General features: G+C 40.3%; 1 protein-coding gene across 9 annotated transcripts in view; it reads right to left on the bottom strand.

Annotated features, from left to right (window-relative positions):
- Positions 1–16,887, bottom strand: part of LOC311087309 (uncharacterized protein) — a 504,672-nt gene that overhangs the window by 331,794 nt on the left and 155,991 nt on the right. For all 9 annotated transcript variants that reach the window (XM_084120622.1, XM_084120620.1, XM_084120623.1 and 6 more), the window contains exons 11-12: positions 2,710–2,883; positions 1,343–1,516 (exon numbers count right to left, since the gene is read on the bottom strand). In XM_084120622.1, the coding sequence (XP_083976748.1) occupies positions 1,343–1,516; positions 2,710–2,883 (348 nt within the window). The remainder of the gene's footprint in view (positions 1–1,342; positions 1,517–2,709; positions 2,884–16,887) is intronic.

Raw genomic sequence — 16,887 nt, forward strand, 5'->3', positions numbered from 1 at the left:
AAGTGCTATGACTTTTCCCAGTTTAAGCTGATGCAATACACGTATACTATACTATATATATATATATATATATATATATATATATAGAGAGAGAGAGAGAGAGAGAGAGAGAGAGGAGAAGAAGAGAAAGTGTTAGTATTAATTGATCAAGTGTTGATTTTATGCCAGTATATCACGAAATGCTCGGCATGAAACTTTGCGCGTTAAGTTCATATTCTTCGTCCATCTGCTTGCCTGTAGCCTATATAGTAGCCTACAGCCTACATCCCCAATAAGGTGCGAGTTTGGTCTTTTATATCACTGTATTAGTCCATAAAGCTACATTAAGCGTTTTGTCCCGACAGAAGGGGAATCCTTGAGTATGATGAGGTATTGAGAGAAACCGATTATAATCCTGTTCATGGTAGAGAAAGCTGATGACATGTAGGCTACACAGGGAAAGTAACAATGTTACTAACAAAGTTATTGAATGAAACATAAACACAGCTTTTGTGTCTTTATCATCTTTTCCGCATATATACTGACAGACAATCATTTTCATTTTATGAATGAATGGCTTGTTCTAACTGTTGCTGGTCTTCGTCAACAACACGCGCTTTTGCACCACCTGCTGGTGGGGTTGACTAACAGCAGATGAAGAGCATGCTCGGTAATCTACTGCTTTTCCTGCAGTTTCTTTGAATTTACTGTTGAATTTGAACCACTGAATTTGTGGAAGCGAATTTGCAAAGCGAAATAAAATGGACTGAAAATTGCCTGTTGAATATTATAGGTTGTATTTTTAAACAGTTTGAATATTTTGGAAGTGAAATATGAAAGGTGAATATGGATTATTGAATTTTTAATAATGAAAATGTGTTTGAAATGTTTTTAATTGAAATATTCACAGCTTAAATATTCAACCATGTTGAATTTCAGCCCATAAAAATGCAAACCCTAAAAATACAATGCATTAAAATACAAGCATGGTTAATGCAATGCCTATTTTTTTTTCAAGTAGTGCAATTCAACAGGCTTTTTGTTTCAAAAACATTTGACATTATTTTACTTCCATAGACCAGGACCACACCCCTAAATGCATTGAAGCAACTGCCATGTGATTGGTTGATTAGATAATTGCATTAATGAGAAATTGAACAGGTGTTCCAAATAATACTTTAGGTGAGTGTATATATAGTTGAATTTTCAGTGAGGATCAAATTGTATTGGACTTCAGTTCCAAACAAATAAATTCAATTTCAAATTATACAATTCAGATTCAGTTTTTCAATGCAAATTCAAATATAAATGATTCAAATTCAGTTTCTGGTGGCACATATTTCAGCCCATAATACTGTCTCACCTTAGTGTCTTCAGTTGACAGTCTGGATCCTGCAGTAAATCATTGAGCTCCTTCACTCCTGATTGTCCAGGATCATTTCCTGTGAGATCCAGCTCTATCAGGTGTGAAGGGTTTGATCTCAGAGCTGAAGCCAGAGCTTTATAACCTTCTTCTGTCACACTGCAGTTAGAGAGTCTAGAACAGAGGAAAACACTCAGCTGATTAATCAGTTAAACATGAACAATATAAATCTGAATGATCGCTCTTCCAGTCGCCTCTACAATAAGGAAGCCCCTCTTTCTGGTGGTCTACAGCACATTCAGTGGTGTTTCACTGGCGTATTGCATTGTTTAAGTGCAGCGATTCCCTCCCGTGCGCTTCAGCATAAAGAGCAGTTTCCCTAAAAGAGCAAAACTGATGTTGAGCGTCTTTTTAAAGATGCCTTTCCGTCCGTGTGTTTCTGGATGCGGTTGTTCCCTGTCCTCATCTGATGGCCACGATCTCACATGTCTGGGCCAAGACTGTGCTGAGATAGTGTTTGTGGATGGTTCATGTCCTCACTCTGAGAACAGGACCATGTTGGCCCTGCGGTCATGACTGTCCTTCCTCGTGAAGGCTAGAGTCTCTCTGCTGTTACCCAGCACTGCCTCTGCACAAAGCAGAGCCGCCAATATGGTTAACACTCTAGGAGACCTGAGGCTCACAGTGGGAGTGTTTCCCCGTGGTCCTCCCGCTCCACTGGCCTGTCGTGTGCCGTCGAGCTGCCGGGTGATGGTGAGGGGTGTTTGCTTTTCGAATCAACAATGGAGTTTAAAAAATACGACCGATGGACCGACGATGAGGTTAAGGCTTTATTAAGCTTATATGAGGAGGACGAAATCCAGCGGGAACTGGAAAGTCACACACAGTCCTACATCACCGGACTAATTTGCCTAATCTTCACTGTACTTTAGACTGCGATGGAAACACAGACAGCAACAGGTCTGGGGCAAAAAAGATCCTGGGACAGATTGTTCTGGGTAATTTCGGTGGAAACGCGGCTTTAGATGATCATCTTATTGAAGAGCTACAGCAGTTTTAAAACCCAGTCACACTAGTTCTGTGTGCTGGAAGACACTGTTTCTTCTCTTTCATTTTTAACTATTTATTTGACATCTTCTTTATTCTCTGTTGAAAAGGCAGATTTCTGCATGTACACAATCAGTACATTGTATCAAATGCTGGAAATTAAACAATTACTAACTAGATAAAAAACACATCAAAAAATGTGACCAATAGGGAAAACCCAGAAAGTGCACTGCTATAAACAATGAAACATAAGCCCTGCCGTCTTCAAATAAATAAACTTCAGTCACACTGTAACTGCTGTACAGTATAATGATACTAACTGTAGTTTCTCCAGCTTGAATTGTGGGTTCATCAGTAGATCACTGAGGTTTTTCACTCCAGAGTCTCCTAGTTTATTCCCGCTCAGGTCCAGCTCTCTCAGGTGTGATGGGTTTGATTTCAGAGCTGAAGTCAGGATGAGACTCTGTTTCTCTGTAATTCTGCATCTATTCAGACTGAAGACAGAAAGAGAAAATGACTCAGATCTATGATGATCAACTAACGTGTTCAGCTTCAACCATCAGACTTTTGATGACATAAGGGATATCAAGGTAAAGGTAACATGGAGAAAGACTACACATTGTTCATTTAAATATACTACCAACATTGAAACAATAAAAAGGTTGAAAGCGTTGATCTATTTATGTTAGTATACACATTCATTTCATTTAATCTTTAAGGTTCTTCCATGTCAGTGTCACCCTTGGTTTGCTCACTGGGTCAAATGTGTTTATGACGGTTGTTTCAGACACATTGTCTACTTGCTAAAACTTTACAGTAAGGTTTCATTTGTTAACATTAACTACATTAGTTAACATGAACCAATGATGGACAAGACTATACAGCATTTAATAACCTTAAGTTTAAACATTTACTAATACATTTTTAAATACAAAAGTTTTATGTTAACATTAGTAAATCCCCTGTGAACTAACATGAACAAAGAATAATTGTATAAACTAACATGATCAGATTAAGAAATAAAAGTATTTCCTTAAGCAGAAGACAATCAAACAAGTTTTGTAAAAGGCAGTTCATCTGCTTTAGTGCTGCTTCAGTGTATTTTATGGATGGCTCAGCTAAACAGGCCAATAAGAGACTATTAACTACTATTGTTGCTTTTAATTATACTAATGTCTAATTAAAACATCTACACATGTATAAAACTGATCAGAGATCAGGTAAAACCCAGACACTTTTTCAATCTCAGTGAATCTGCATGATTCATGAGTTCACAGAGATCATCGCCCCCCAGTGGTGAACCATTGACATTTCCAAACGTTTGGAAACAGTTCTGACGTAACGAAGCCTCGTTTACAGAAATCACGTGACTTTGGCAGTTTGATACACACTCCGAACCACTGATTCAAAACAAAAGATTCGTAAAGGTTTCATAGCTTCATGAAGCGTGTTTCGAAAGCGCCCATCACTAGCGTTCAGTCAACTTACCTTCAGTGGATCTTATTACAGGCAGATACTGATCACAGACTTTTAAAATGCACTTATTTAAATTTTTACAAGTTACAGTATATGTTGCACCAAAATTAGATATTTGTGAAATATAAAGATTAAATTGAAAGCAGTTATGAACAGTTCTGATTATGTCAGAAAAAAAACATTGTTCCCTTTCAAAAGCTACTATCGATGCTGCGCTGCTTAGCGCATTAGGAACGTCTTTAATCGTGACCTGCTGTGAATATAGTGTGTAAACACGTCGATGGAATCGACCGGAAGTAATATAGCCGTTTCGGTATATAACCTATCGGTGACGTCATCGGTGCGCACCCGCGACACGAGGATATAATTAGATGAGCCACAGGTGCATCGTCAGGTCTTTTGTCTTCAGAGACCTCTCTGTATTTGGTGTGCAAGCATCTATTTTCTCTCTCTGCTACAGATATTGTTAGGAGTTATTTAGCTTTATACCTGGCAGTGTGCAGATTTTTCTCTCTTTCTCATCTCTTAACGTTCTTAAAAGAGTTTCAAAAAGTCAAAAAGAGAAATGAGTCAGCAAGCTAAGCGTTGTGTCCCTCCATGTTCTCGTCCTATGTCAGAACTGGATACACACGCTTACTGCTTTGTGTGTTTGGGGGAGGAGCATGCGGCCGCCGCATTGGAGTCAGGAGAGTGCGAGCATTGTGAACTTTTCACAGTTAAAATGCTTCGCGCTCGTCTTGGCTACTTTCAGTCCGCACCCGCATTATCATCGCGGGGCTCCCGAATGGATTTGGCTGACGAGCAAGAGACGGGTCCATCCCTTTCGCTTGCTTGTTCACCAGATCCACACGTTCCCTCGCGTGATCCCGTTGCTTCTTCGGCTCACGCAGGGGACGATAATAAATCTCTTGGGTCTACGGACATCGAGCAGCCAACCTCTGAGCATTCCTCGCGCAACGATAAATCTGTCGAGGAACTACTCGAGGTGGTTACTCGTGCGGTGGCCAGATTGCAGCTTGACTGGCCTCGCGAACAAGAGACCCCCGAACGCAGTAAGCTTGAGGATAGGTTTTTGTCCAACGGGGGGGGGACCTCAACATCAGTCTCTCCCCTTCTTCGAGGACCTCCATGATGAGCTATCTAAGTCATGGAGAAAACCGTGGGTGCGAAGGCGCGAGGGTATGCGGAGATGCCCCAGGTTGAAGAGACGCTCGCGAGCTATCTCTCGACTGGGTCTGCATCTTCACTTAAAAAACCTACCCTCCCCTCGAAGCTGTGTAGAATAACATCTTCGCTCGTGGGTAAAGCTTACCAAGCTGCAGGTCAGGCTGGTGCTGCGCTGCACACAATGGCTGTGTTACAGGCATACCAGGCTGACCTCTTGAAGGACCTGAGTGCGGGTACTACGATAGACAAGGAAGCGTTCTCTGAACTGCGCCAAGCCACGGACCTGTCTCTCCATGCCACTAAGCAAACGGGCCGTGCCATCGACAATTCTATGTCCGCTTTTGTTAGCACGGAGAGGCATCTGTGGCTCAACCTCACGGGGATAAAGGATAAGGACCGTGTCTTTCTCCTGGACTCCCCGGTTTCTCCCTCTGGCCTGTTTGGCAACTCGGTCAACACAGTCGTCACCAGGTTCAGGGATGTTAAGAAACATGAGGAGGCGTTTGTTAAGTTCCTTCCTCGCCGCACTCAAGGGGAGGGGCCATCGGCCACCCAACCTCTCCTCGGTCCTTCAAGACCAAGGGAGGTGAAAAAGCAACCCTGATAAAAACAGGAGACAGACTCGTCGCGCTCAGCAACCTCCCAAGCCAGACCTCAGGACTATCATCAACAGAAAGAAGTCCTGATGGTATGGCGCCCAGTCTGGTGGGGGTAGCCCCCCACGGGACGGGGTGCGTATTATATCTGACCGCCCCTTCTCGTTACCCCCACGAAACCTCTCCATCCCCGCCACCTCTGGTGCTTCAGGGAGCAGCGGTTTCCAGTGAATTGTTAGATGTTCCGTTGCTTCCTGCTGTCATCCAGGACACGGAACATCTAACATCCCCTCAAAAGGAAGTGTTCAAATTGATACCACTCTCAGAGAGTCTGGCAGCGTGGAAACTTCTGCCAGACATTTCTGCGTGGGTATTAAGCACAGTACAGATAGGATACAGAATCCAATTTATTCATCGTCCTCCACGTTTCAACAGCACGGTATCCACTTCCGTGAGACCGGAGCTGATGCATAAACTGTCACAAGAGCTACAAACTCTTCTTAACAAAGAGGCCATAGAACATGTTCCTCTTCCAGAGAGGGAGTCGGGTTATTACAGCAGATACTTCCTGGTTCCCAAGAAGGATGGGGGGTTGTGTCCAATCTTAGATCTTCAAGGCTTAAAACGTACAGTCAAAGCACTCAATTTCAAGATGTTAACCGTCAAGACGGTCGTGTCGCAAATTCAACATCACGATTGGTTCGTAACGATTGATCTGAAGAACGCATATTTTCACATACAAATATTGCCACAACACAGAAAGTTCCTGAGGTTCGCTTTCGGGGGCGAAGCATACCAATTTCGGGTTCTTCCATTCGGCCTAGCCTTGTCACCCCGCACATACACAAAATGCATGGATGCAGCACTGGCTCCATTAAGACTACAGGGCATTCGCATTTTGAATTATATAGACGACTGGCTAATACTAGCACAATCGCAAAAGGTGGCGCTTCAACACAGAGACATCGTGTTAGCTCATCTAGTTTCTCTAGGGTTGAGATTCAATACCAAGAAAAGTGTTCTTTCTCCTGCCCAGAGAATGACTTATCTCGGGATCGTTTGGGATTCGATCATGATGCGGGCACAATCTCTGTCTCCCGCTCGAATCAAGACCATTCAGCTAACCATGAGCAAAGTCAAGCTAGGCCAAGATCGCACTGTTCGTCAGTACCAAAAAATGTTAGGTTTCATGGCCTCAGCATCCACGGTAATTCCTCTGGGGCTGTTGCACATGAGACCGTTTCAGTTGTGGCTAAAAGCCAGGGGATTTCATCCAAAGGCCAATCCTCAATGGCAAATAAAAGTGACGCACCGAGGGCTTCGTACACTCTCTGTGGCTCAGACCCCGGTTCCTCGCCTTGGGTCCCACTCTAGGGGCGCCTTATCGTCGCTGATGGGCTGGGAAGCGGTCTTAAGTGGTCGTCCAGCTCAAGGGGAATGGGAGGGTCATCAGCTCGATTGGCACATCAACTGCCTCGAGTTGATGGCTGTATTTCTGGCCCTGAAATATTTTCTCCCCCAGTTGAGGGACTGTCATGTCCTAGTGCAGGTGGACAACACAGCGGCAGTCTCTTACTTAAATCACCAGGGAGGGTCTGCGTTCACGCAATCTGAACAGAATAGCGAGGCAGATTTTTCTCTGGGCCCAGGAAAAGTTCCTGTCACTCAGGGCAGTTTACATTCCGGGGTATCTGATGAGGGTAATGTGGGAGCTGATTTACTGTCCAGACAGAAACTACAGATAGGGGAATGGAAACTCCACCCAGAAGTAGTAAAACAGATCTGGACCAGATTTTACGAAGCGGAGGTGGACCTCTTCGCCTCCCAACAGACAGTGCAATGTCCCCTCTATTTCTCTCTGAGTCACCCAGCCCCCCTAGATCTGGACGCGATGGCATACACATGGCCCAAAATGCGCCTGTATGCATTTCCTCCAGTATCTCTGCTCCCGGGAGGTCTAGCCAGAGTTCGCCAACAAGGGTCTTGCCTCTTACTGATAGCGCCGCGTTGGCCGAACAGAGTATGGTTCTCGAGATAATATCGCTCCTCGATGGCTCGCCATGGGCGATTCCGGAGAGGAGGGACCTTCTGTCGCAGGCAGAGGGCACGATATTCCATCCCAGGCCCAACCTGTGGAACCTTCATGTTTGGCCCCTGATGGGTACCAACTGAGGGGCACTGGGCTTTCGCCTGCCTTTATTGAGACCATTCTAAGTGCTAGGGCCTCCTCCACTAGAAAGAGTTATGCCAACAAATGGGATGTCTTTGAAAGGTGGTGTGTCGTAAATAATGCAGATCCGGTCAACTGCCAGATTGCTTCAGTTCTGGAATTCCTGCAGGAAAAATTATCAACAGGCACATGCCCCGCCACTCTCAGGGTTTATGTGGCCGCTCTTTCGGCTTGCCACACCTTGGTTGACGGGGTGCCACTCGGGAGACATCCTCTGCTCGCTCGCTTCATTCGTGGGGTCAGACGACTGAGGCCTCCCGTAAGAACCAAGATCCCTTCATGGGACTTAGCTATAGTCCTCGAGGGTCTGGTTGAGACCCCCTTTGAACTTCTGACCCTAAAAATGGTTTTTCTTATGGCTATAACCTCTCTAAAAAGAATCGGGGATATGCAGGCACTGTCAATATCGCCATCCTGCTTAGATTTTGCCCCAGGAATGGTGAAAGTGATTTTGCATCCTCATCCTGATTACCTGCATAAGGTAACTTTCTCGGCTGTACATCCGGTCACTCTTGAGGCCTTCTGCCCTCCGCCGTTCCCAACGCTGGAGCAAGAGAGATCTCACAGACTGTGTCCAGTCTCTTCAGACCTACATCACTAGCCATCACTAGCCAGTGGCGTAAGTCAGAGCAATTGTTCGTTTGTTATGGGGGCAGCAACAGGGGTGCTTCCACCACCAAACAGACCATGTCACATTGGGTCAGGGATGCTATTGCTCTTGCCTATGAGGCGTGTGGCCAAGCTTCGCCAACGGGTCTAAGGGCTCACTCCACCAGAGGGGTCGCCTCCTCTGCTGCCTTGGCAAGAGGTGCCCCCTTGCAATTTGTTTGTGATGCGGCAGGCTGGTCCTCTCCGCACACTTTCATAAGATTTTATAGCTTGGATGTTCATTCCACTCTGGGCTCTCGTGTCCTTGAGTCAACGTCACAAGCTAATGTCTAGGGCTTTCTTGCGTTCTTGTGAGCACACCTACACAACCGTAAGGAGTCCAGACACCTTCAAGCACGGCGGCGTGGACATTCTCGTTCCCAATGCGCTAAGCAGCGCAGCATCAATTGTAGCTTTTGAAAGGGATCGTTCCGGGTTACTTGACTGTAACCTTGTTCCCTGAAAAAGCAGAACGAGATGCTGTGCTGCATTGCCGTGCTGATGATGTCCCAGAATTGCTCTTCAGACAAAATATCCTGACGATGCAACTGTGGCTCATCTAATTATAGCCTTGTGTTGCGGGTGCGTGCCGATGACGTCACCGACCGAGGCTATATTACTTCCAGTCGATTCCATCGACGTGTTTACACACTATATTCACAGCAGGTCACGATTAAAGACGTTCCCAATGCGCTAAGCAGCGCAGCATCGCGTTCCGCTTTTTCAGGGAACAGGGTTACAGTCAAGTAACCCAGAACGCTCTGCCTCTACAGTAACTGAAATAATTATTGACCCATGATCAAACTGTCTGTCTTAATCAAATATTTAAAGCTTGATATCATGTTTTAATTGTGTGTTTTTAATTTGCTGTTTCATTTTATTACTTTAAATTGTTGTGGTTCTGTGTGACGCTGAGGGAAAAACTGCTTAAAAGTAAAGTAATATAAATAAATGAGCAATACTCACGTCAGTGTGTTGAGTTGACAGTGTTTATCCTGCAGCAGAGCAGCGATCTGATTCACTCGTGTGTCTCCTAGTTCATGTTTACTCAGATTCAGCTCTCTCTGCAGTAACGGGTTTTTACCCACAACTCTATTCACATACTGACAGGCTTCCTCTGCAGCAGGACTCACAAACCTGCAGAAGAGGCAATTCAGGTATCAACTAAATGTCCATTGCATTACAAAAATGATTGATACGATAAAAAAACGTAACTATTGTTTTAAAGACAACTTAAGTTAGTTATTTAGATGTCAAAATTTTCTTTAAACATTTAAATACACAAATAAATATAAATTTAAAAGAAACTAGAGCAACACTCAGTCCTAAAGCAAACTCATAAGAACAGAAACGTCTCACAGAGCAGAAGGGCAAAAGCTCACTAGATCATGATTTTCAGTATGAATACAGAGTGTGAAATTAAGATATTTCTGTCTTTAAAGCAGGAGGAGTGAGAAACATCAGCACAGAGAAAACTGGCTTGTGAAACTGCATGTTTGTGGACATCTGGAGACTCATAGACCTGCTGTAGAGAGATGCAGTGAATCTGGGCTTGATGGAAAACTATTATTGTTAATTATCAAGGTATACTCCTGAATGTCAGCACATATACTGACCCATAATGTCTATTTGACCTGTAGCTCGTATCACAACTAAACTGTGTTGACGGTTATCATCATCATGACAGAACCTGCAGCATCTGATCTGATCTTGATCATTTTGATGCAACAAATTGTCCAGCTTATTATATAACTAAAATAATATACTAGTTATGAATATTTAGCCTGCATATAGCTAATTTAGTTAATTATTTGATCCTGTCTCACCTCAGTGCCTTCAGTTGACAGTCTGGATCCTGCAGTAAATCATTGAGCTCCTTCACTCCTGATTGTCCAGGATCATTTCCTGTGAGATCCAGCTCTATCAGGTGTGAAGGGTTTGATCTCAGAGCTGAAGCCAGAGCTTTATAACCTTCTTCTGTCACACTGCAGTTAGAAAGTCTAGAACAGTGAGGAAAACATTCAGCTGATTAATCAGTTAAACCTGAACAATATAAATCCTTAAACTGAATTCTATTTTATTCTTTGTACAAATGTATTGAAAGTCAGTTGCAAAAACTGACACCTGAATATGGAGGCAAACAAAAGGCTCAGTGAACTTTAATATGTTAGATGTCAACATCCCTTTCAAGACTGCAATTATCTAAAAATGTACAGCTCTGAAAGTCTATGATCTGAATGATCCACAACAAGCAACCTGAAAATGGTTGGAAAATTAGAAAATTAAAGTTTGGGAATGGCCCAATAAAGTCCAGACTTCAATTCCATTAAAATGCTGTGGAAGGACTTGAAACACAGCTCATGCTGGAAAGCCTGCAAATGTCACTGAGCTGAAGCAGCTTTGCAAGGATGAGTGAGACAAACGGACCCAAATACCATCACAGTGGTGTAAAACACTCATAAACTACAGGAAGTGTTTAGTCAAGACTAGCTGCAAAGCTGAAAGCAGAATCAAAGATACACAGCTCCCTCAAAAGCACTAAAATACATTAATCCTGTCACATAAAATCTTAAGATAAGTGATTTCTACCAGATCTCGTCCTCCTTTCTGTGGCAGATTCACCAGCTCTAACAGAATCATCTGAATTCTGACTCAACACTTGGTATGCAAATAACGATTAAATCACTAAATTATAAATTACTATAAACAAAAACAGCACAATTTAAATGTTAACTTATAAGAAGTAGAATATACATATTTAGAAAATACTTTATCCACAATATATTATAATCCCCTGTAGGGCCGCAACGACGCGTCGACGTCATCGATTACGTCGACTATGAAAATACGTCGACACGCATGAAATGCGTCGACGCGTCACATTAATTATTTACGTTTAAATGTCGAGTAATGGCGGCTTCTGCTCCCGCTCCCGCGAAGCTTTCAGTGCATTTGCCATTTTTTTAAAAGGTGTGTATGCACATGTAGACTAGAGACCTGCCTTGATTTCTTGAACGCAATGGCCAATCAGATGCATTTAAAATAGAATCTTTTTGTTCAGTGCTGAATTCTGCATACTAGCAAATCATCTGATTATAACAAACAAAGTGCAGATATTATGAAAGATTCATTGTGCAGCCAGTTTCACTGATAATAACAGAGATTTGTGAGATCGCGATGAACTGAGATGTCAGCATTTTAGGAATTATTAAGGGAGAAATCCGTCCCGCGCGGCGCAGGTCTCTAATGTAGACTTTAAAAACAAACGACTAAAGCACACCTAACGCGTTTTTCAGGTTCGAAAACGCGAGGTGCACAGCACTGAACCATCACACAGAACGAGCAGTGCGCTGCGTTTTTTATGTTGCTAGGCACCACTGAAACAGCTGTCCTGTCAGTAGAGTAAACGTCAAATCAGCCTTTTATTAACTATATTAACTTTGTTAACATTGTGGTAGTTACGGTTCGTGAAGTCGTTAAGCTCCTGCAACCCGCGAGAGCACCACAAGTTTATCCTCCATAATCGCACTCTCCGGGCGTTCAAGCAACTGTAGCTTAACTAGCTTTCATCACTAAAACGGAATTCATTCTCCATTCATTCGATTGGACAGTGGAAAAAAACGCGATGACGTCGGGCGCTCTTTCCGCTCGGAGTTTTTTTTTAACTTCAAAAACGCGAGGCGCAGCAGGCGCATAAACAGCGCGCAGAACGCTCGCTGCCATAGGAAACCAATTGAAAATAGGCGCCTCTCACTCAAAAACGCGTCAGGTGTGATCGGCCCCTAACTTTATATTTACATTACCGGTAGCCTAGGCTGCAATATAGTGTATGTGAACCTTTTAGCAGATAAACAAGTGCATTTTCGGGCAAGTTAATGGACAAGTTAATTGAGTAAATCATATTCCCACTATGGTAATTAATAACAGACTCTAGTAAACACATTTCCTAAATACTGTAGGCCTGTGACTATATACATCTTACATTTTATGAAATAGTACCATTAGTTAAAAATAAAGTTTAAAATGCTTCCTGTTCGCATATTTCATAATAAAATGACAATTACCCTTTCTGAAATACAATTTTTTTTGTCATCCATAGATTTCATGTTAAAATAATATACAGATGCACTACAGCTGATATATTGTTGTTATTATTATTTATTGGAAAGTTTGCCAATGGATAAATCAGCTAATCCCAAAAATAACCATTAGATTAATCGTACAAATAATCGTTAGATTAGTCGACTAATCGAAGAAATAATCGATAGATTAATCGACAACAAAAATAATCGTTAGATGCAGCCCTAATCCCCTGCAATTATTTGCATTACAGTGCAGCACCAAATGAATGCAGCACAAAATGAACACTTAATGTCACTTCAGTATTACTCAGTGAAAAAAACTAGAGCCCGACCGATATGGATTTTTGGGCGCCGATGCCGATACCGATTAAAAAAAAAGCCAGATACCGATATATTGGCCGATATTATTTGTGTGTATATTATAATACAGTAGCAATATTATTTATGTGTATTATAGTACAGTAAGTTTGGACACACTTTCCAATTGGTGTGTACAAACTTTTGATGGGTACTGTATATAGAATACACAGTATAAACAGAATAAATATATAAACGTTTTGCAATGATCACTCAAATGTGGTGATCAAACACTTGTGTGACAAAGATATGCAATGGAGGCAGGGTGAATGATAGAATGAGAATTTGAGCTGTAACCAAACTAGTTTGCATTGCATTTTATATTATATTATACTCTAAATACTCTTCTATTTTTAATCTTAATTTAGTGGAGGAAGAACTCAGATCTTTTTAGTAAAGTAAAATTAATAATATCATAATGAAAACGTTTATAATTACATATATACAGTAGTTTTATACTATTTTAAATAAGTAGTAAGCAAAATGTACTAAACGTGAAACTAGGCTACAGGGCTGGACCCGAATATTCGTTCGGTGGGTTGGTATTCGATTTGAAAATTTGACATTCGAATATTTGTTGTTGTTTTTTTTTTTTCACATCTGGGATCCCCCGCGAAACGGTTCTCATTCGCGCTTGAATAAGGCCGGCGACACACTGACTGCGTGGCATGGCCGTTTTTATTTCGGCTCCCATGTTAACAGGTTGGAGTTTGCACACTGCCTGCGTGAGACACGCGTCTCTCAGAACCGACGCGCAAGTCTTCTCTGGCAAGAGCGCAGAACAGCAGAGTTTGTATGGACCGAAGTGCATGCCTGAGCTTGTGTTTTGGATTAAGCTGTGTTGCTTTGACATTGTGGAAAATAGAATAATAGAAACAAAATGTATTAGACTTTTTACCCGTTATTATCAATCTAAATTAATCTCGTTTTTTAATTTAACTTAATTTCGTTTTTCTTTATTTAAATTTCGTTTAATTTCTTTATTTAAATTTCGTTTAATTTCTTTATTTAAATTTCGTTTTTCTTTATTTAAATTTCATTTTTCTTTATTTAAATTTCGTTTAATTTCTTTATTTAAATTTCGTTTAATTTCTTTATTTAAATTTCGTTTAATTTCTTTATTTAAATTTCGTTTAATTTCTTTATTTAAATTTCGTTTAATTTCTTTATTTAAATTTCGTTTTTCTTTATTTAAATTTCGTTTTTCTTTATTTAAATTTCGTTTAATTTCTTTATTTAAATTTCGTTTAATTTCTTTATTTAAATTTCGTTTAATTTCTTTATTTAAATTTCGTTTTTCTTTATTTGAATCTACCCTTTACTGTGTCAGTAATTTTGTTAGTCAGAGAAATATTAGACTACCTTAAAAGTATAGCTTAATTTAACAGACCTGTGTGTGCATTTTATATCACTAACAGTGTCCGTTCTCGGACGCATTCTCTGCCCGCGTGAGGTGTGCCGCTTCCCGCTCGCGCTGTTCTGTAGTTTACTAAAAGTGTATTAATTCTGAACGTGTCGCGTCTCCATCTGGCTACTTTTAATGCAAAATGGCCCTATATAAAGTGTTATAATTACAAAAATTATTGGAATATTGCTTTATGTTGTAACGTAGCAGAATGAGCTTTAACACTGTGTCTACACTGGACGCGGCTGTTATTTTTTTGCCACTTTTGCCAGTTCTTTGTAACAGCTTTTAGGTGTTTTATTGGCAGCGCCATCCTTACATAAATCACTGCACGCTGCATTTTTTTAAATATTAATTTATCGGCCGTTATAAATGCCGATACCGATAGTTAGGAAAATGCCTAATATCGGCCGATAATATCGGCCTGCCGATATATCGGTCGGGCTCTAAAAAAAACACAACAATAAAATGGCACAATGACAACCTCGCTTATACTGAACATCAAACTTTTATCAACAAAACAAATAAGACAGATGGCATAGTATACCCCCATTGTAACACTGAGAAATGAAGGTCTTTGGATTTCCCCCTAAATTTAAAACAAATTCTTAGTTTGTGGTTCATTAGTATTAATGAAAATACATCAATAATAAAATAGTACAATCATAAATTCACTTATATTAAACATTGGACTTTTATTAACAAAATTGATAAGAAGGATGATATGCTATACCCACATTGTAACAAATAAATAAAGATCTTTGGATTGCTTAGTTTGTGGCTCATTATTATTTTAAATGAAAAACACAACAACAATAGAACAAAGACAAACCTTCATAACTTCATCAAATTCTTATTCATAACTTTTAGCCTCCAGGATCGTCCTGTCAGTCATTGCACCTTACTTTAGACATGTGACTCCTGTGGCTCAACTTACCTCAGTATCTCCAGTTTACACTTTATATTCTTCAGTGCAGTGCAGAGCAGCTTCACTCCTGAATCCTGCAGATTATTATTGTTCATGTTCAGCTCTTTCAGATTGGTATCTGATCCAAGAACTGCAGCCAGAGCTGAACAGCTTTTTTCTGTTAAGTTACAATCATTTAACCTACAATAAATCACAACACAGAATTAGATGGAACACATACAATACATTTTCTAAGTACAAATATTAAATACATGTTCCATTATTATTTTTTACATAAACAGCATACTATGCATTCAAACAGCATTCATCTACAAAAAATACTATTTCCTGTACATTAGTATTTTTTATTCAGTGACAAATTTAATAGATAAAATATTTTTATAGCTATAGGATTTCTCCTCTATTTCTGTCACCTGATGGAGTTTGGGTTTTTGCCACTGTTGCCTCTAGCTTCCTTAGTTGGAGACACTTAATATTCAACACTATTATTGACTTGACTGCACTGACACTATTAGATGAGACAGTTCACACTTTTATGGCAAGTTAAAGGAATTTCCCTATAATACAAAAAATGCCTTCATTCACATCTACACGTCTTTTTGATCACGTCGTATAATCTTTAATGATTTAAGTAAAGCTAAGATTACTTAAACCTAAGAACCTAAGAAATTGTATTTGTTTTTAATAGTTCAAGATAAAGTTTAACCGCCGACTGATGCCGATATCTTAGAGAGCAGGGTGATCAATGGGTGATATATCATTAATTTAAAGATAGTAAAAAAGCATCCATAACAATTACTGAAATTACATTAAATTTAGTTTATTTTACTTAATATTTACTAAATAAAATAAAAACATTGAAAATACAAACATTTTGAACTTTTTTTGTAGAAAAAACATCTTAAAATGTGTACATCAAATATTATACAACAGGCTTTTGATAAATGTTTATTTGTAAATCTCTCAATATACATATTACATTACATTATTATTACATTAAACAACAGAATTACTGATAAAAATAAGCATTTAAAATGTCTAATTACTGGGAGATACAGAGGGACTGTCACGGTGTGGTGCGGGCAGAAGAAGACGAAGGAGAATCAAAAGTTCCAATGCAAACTTTTACTGACAATATAAAAATACAGGTACATAGAAGACGGGCAGAAGGTTCACACACACTAAATACGATGGAGATCGGACAAGGACTGACTGAACAGAATGGAGCTTAAATACAAACACAGATTACACTGATTAACAGAACACAGGTGAGATAGATGATGATTAGTGGTCGACCGATATTGGTTTTTTGATGGCCGATGCCGATATCTTAGAGAGCAGGATGGCCGATAGCCGATGTAAAGCCGATATTTTTATTATATACTTTATATTTATTTTTAATCAATATTTTATAAATTTTAAATAAATTAGAAAACAAATCTTTAAAATAAACATGCTTAGATGGCAACTTCTTGAATCTGCAATCCTATTACAGTATTTTTCACAAATAAAGTAATTGTTTAAAAATATATGAATATGTGAATAAAAAGGAAGCAAACACTGTAACAGGGCACTCAGTAATCTGGTAATATCGTGCGCACTGGTAATC

The sequence above is a fragment of the Abramis brama genome (assembly GCF_963993115.1).
Source record: "Abramis brama genome assembly, chromosome: 7".
Lineage (NCBI taxonomy): Eukaryota > Metazoa > Chordata > Actinopteri > Cypriniformes > Leuciscidae > Abramis > Abramis brama.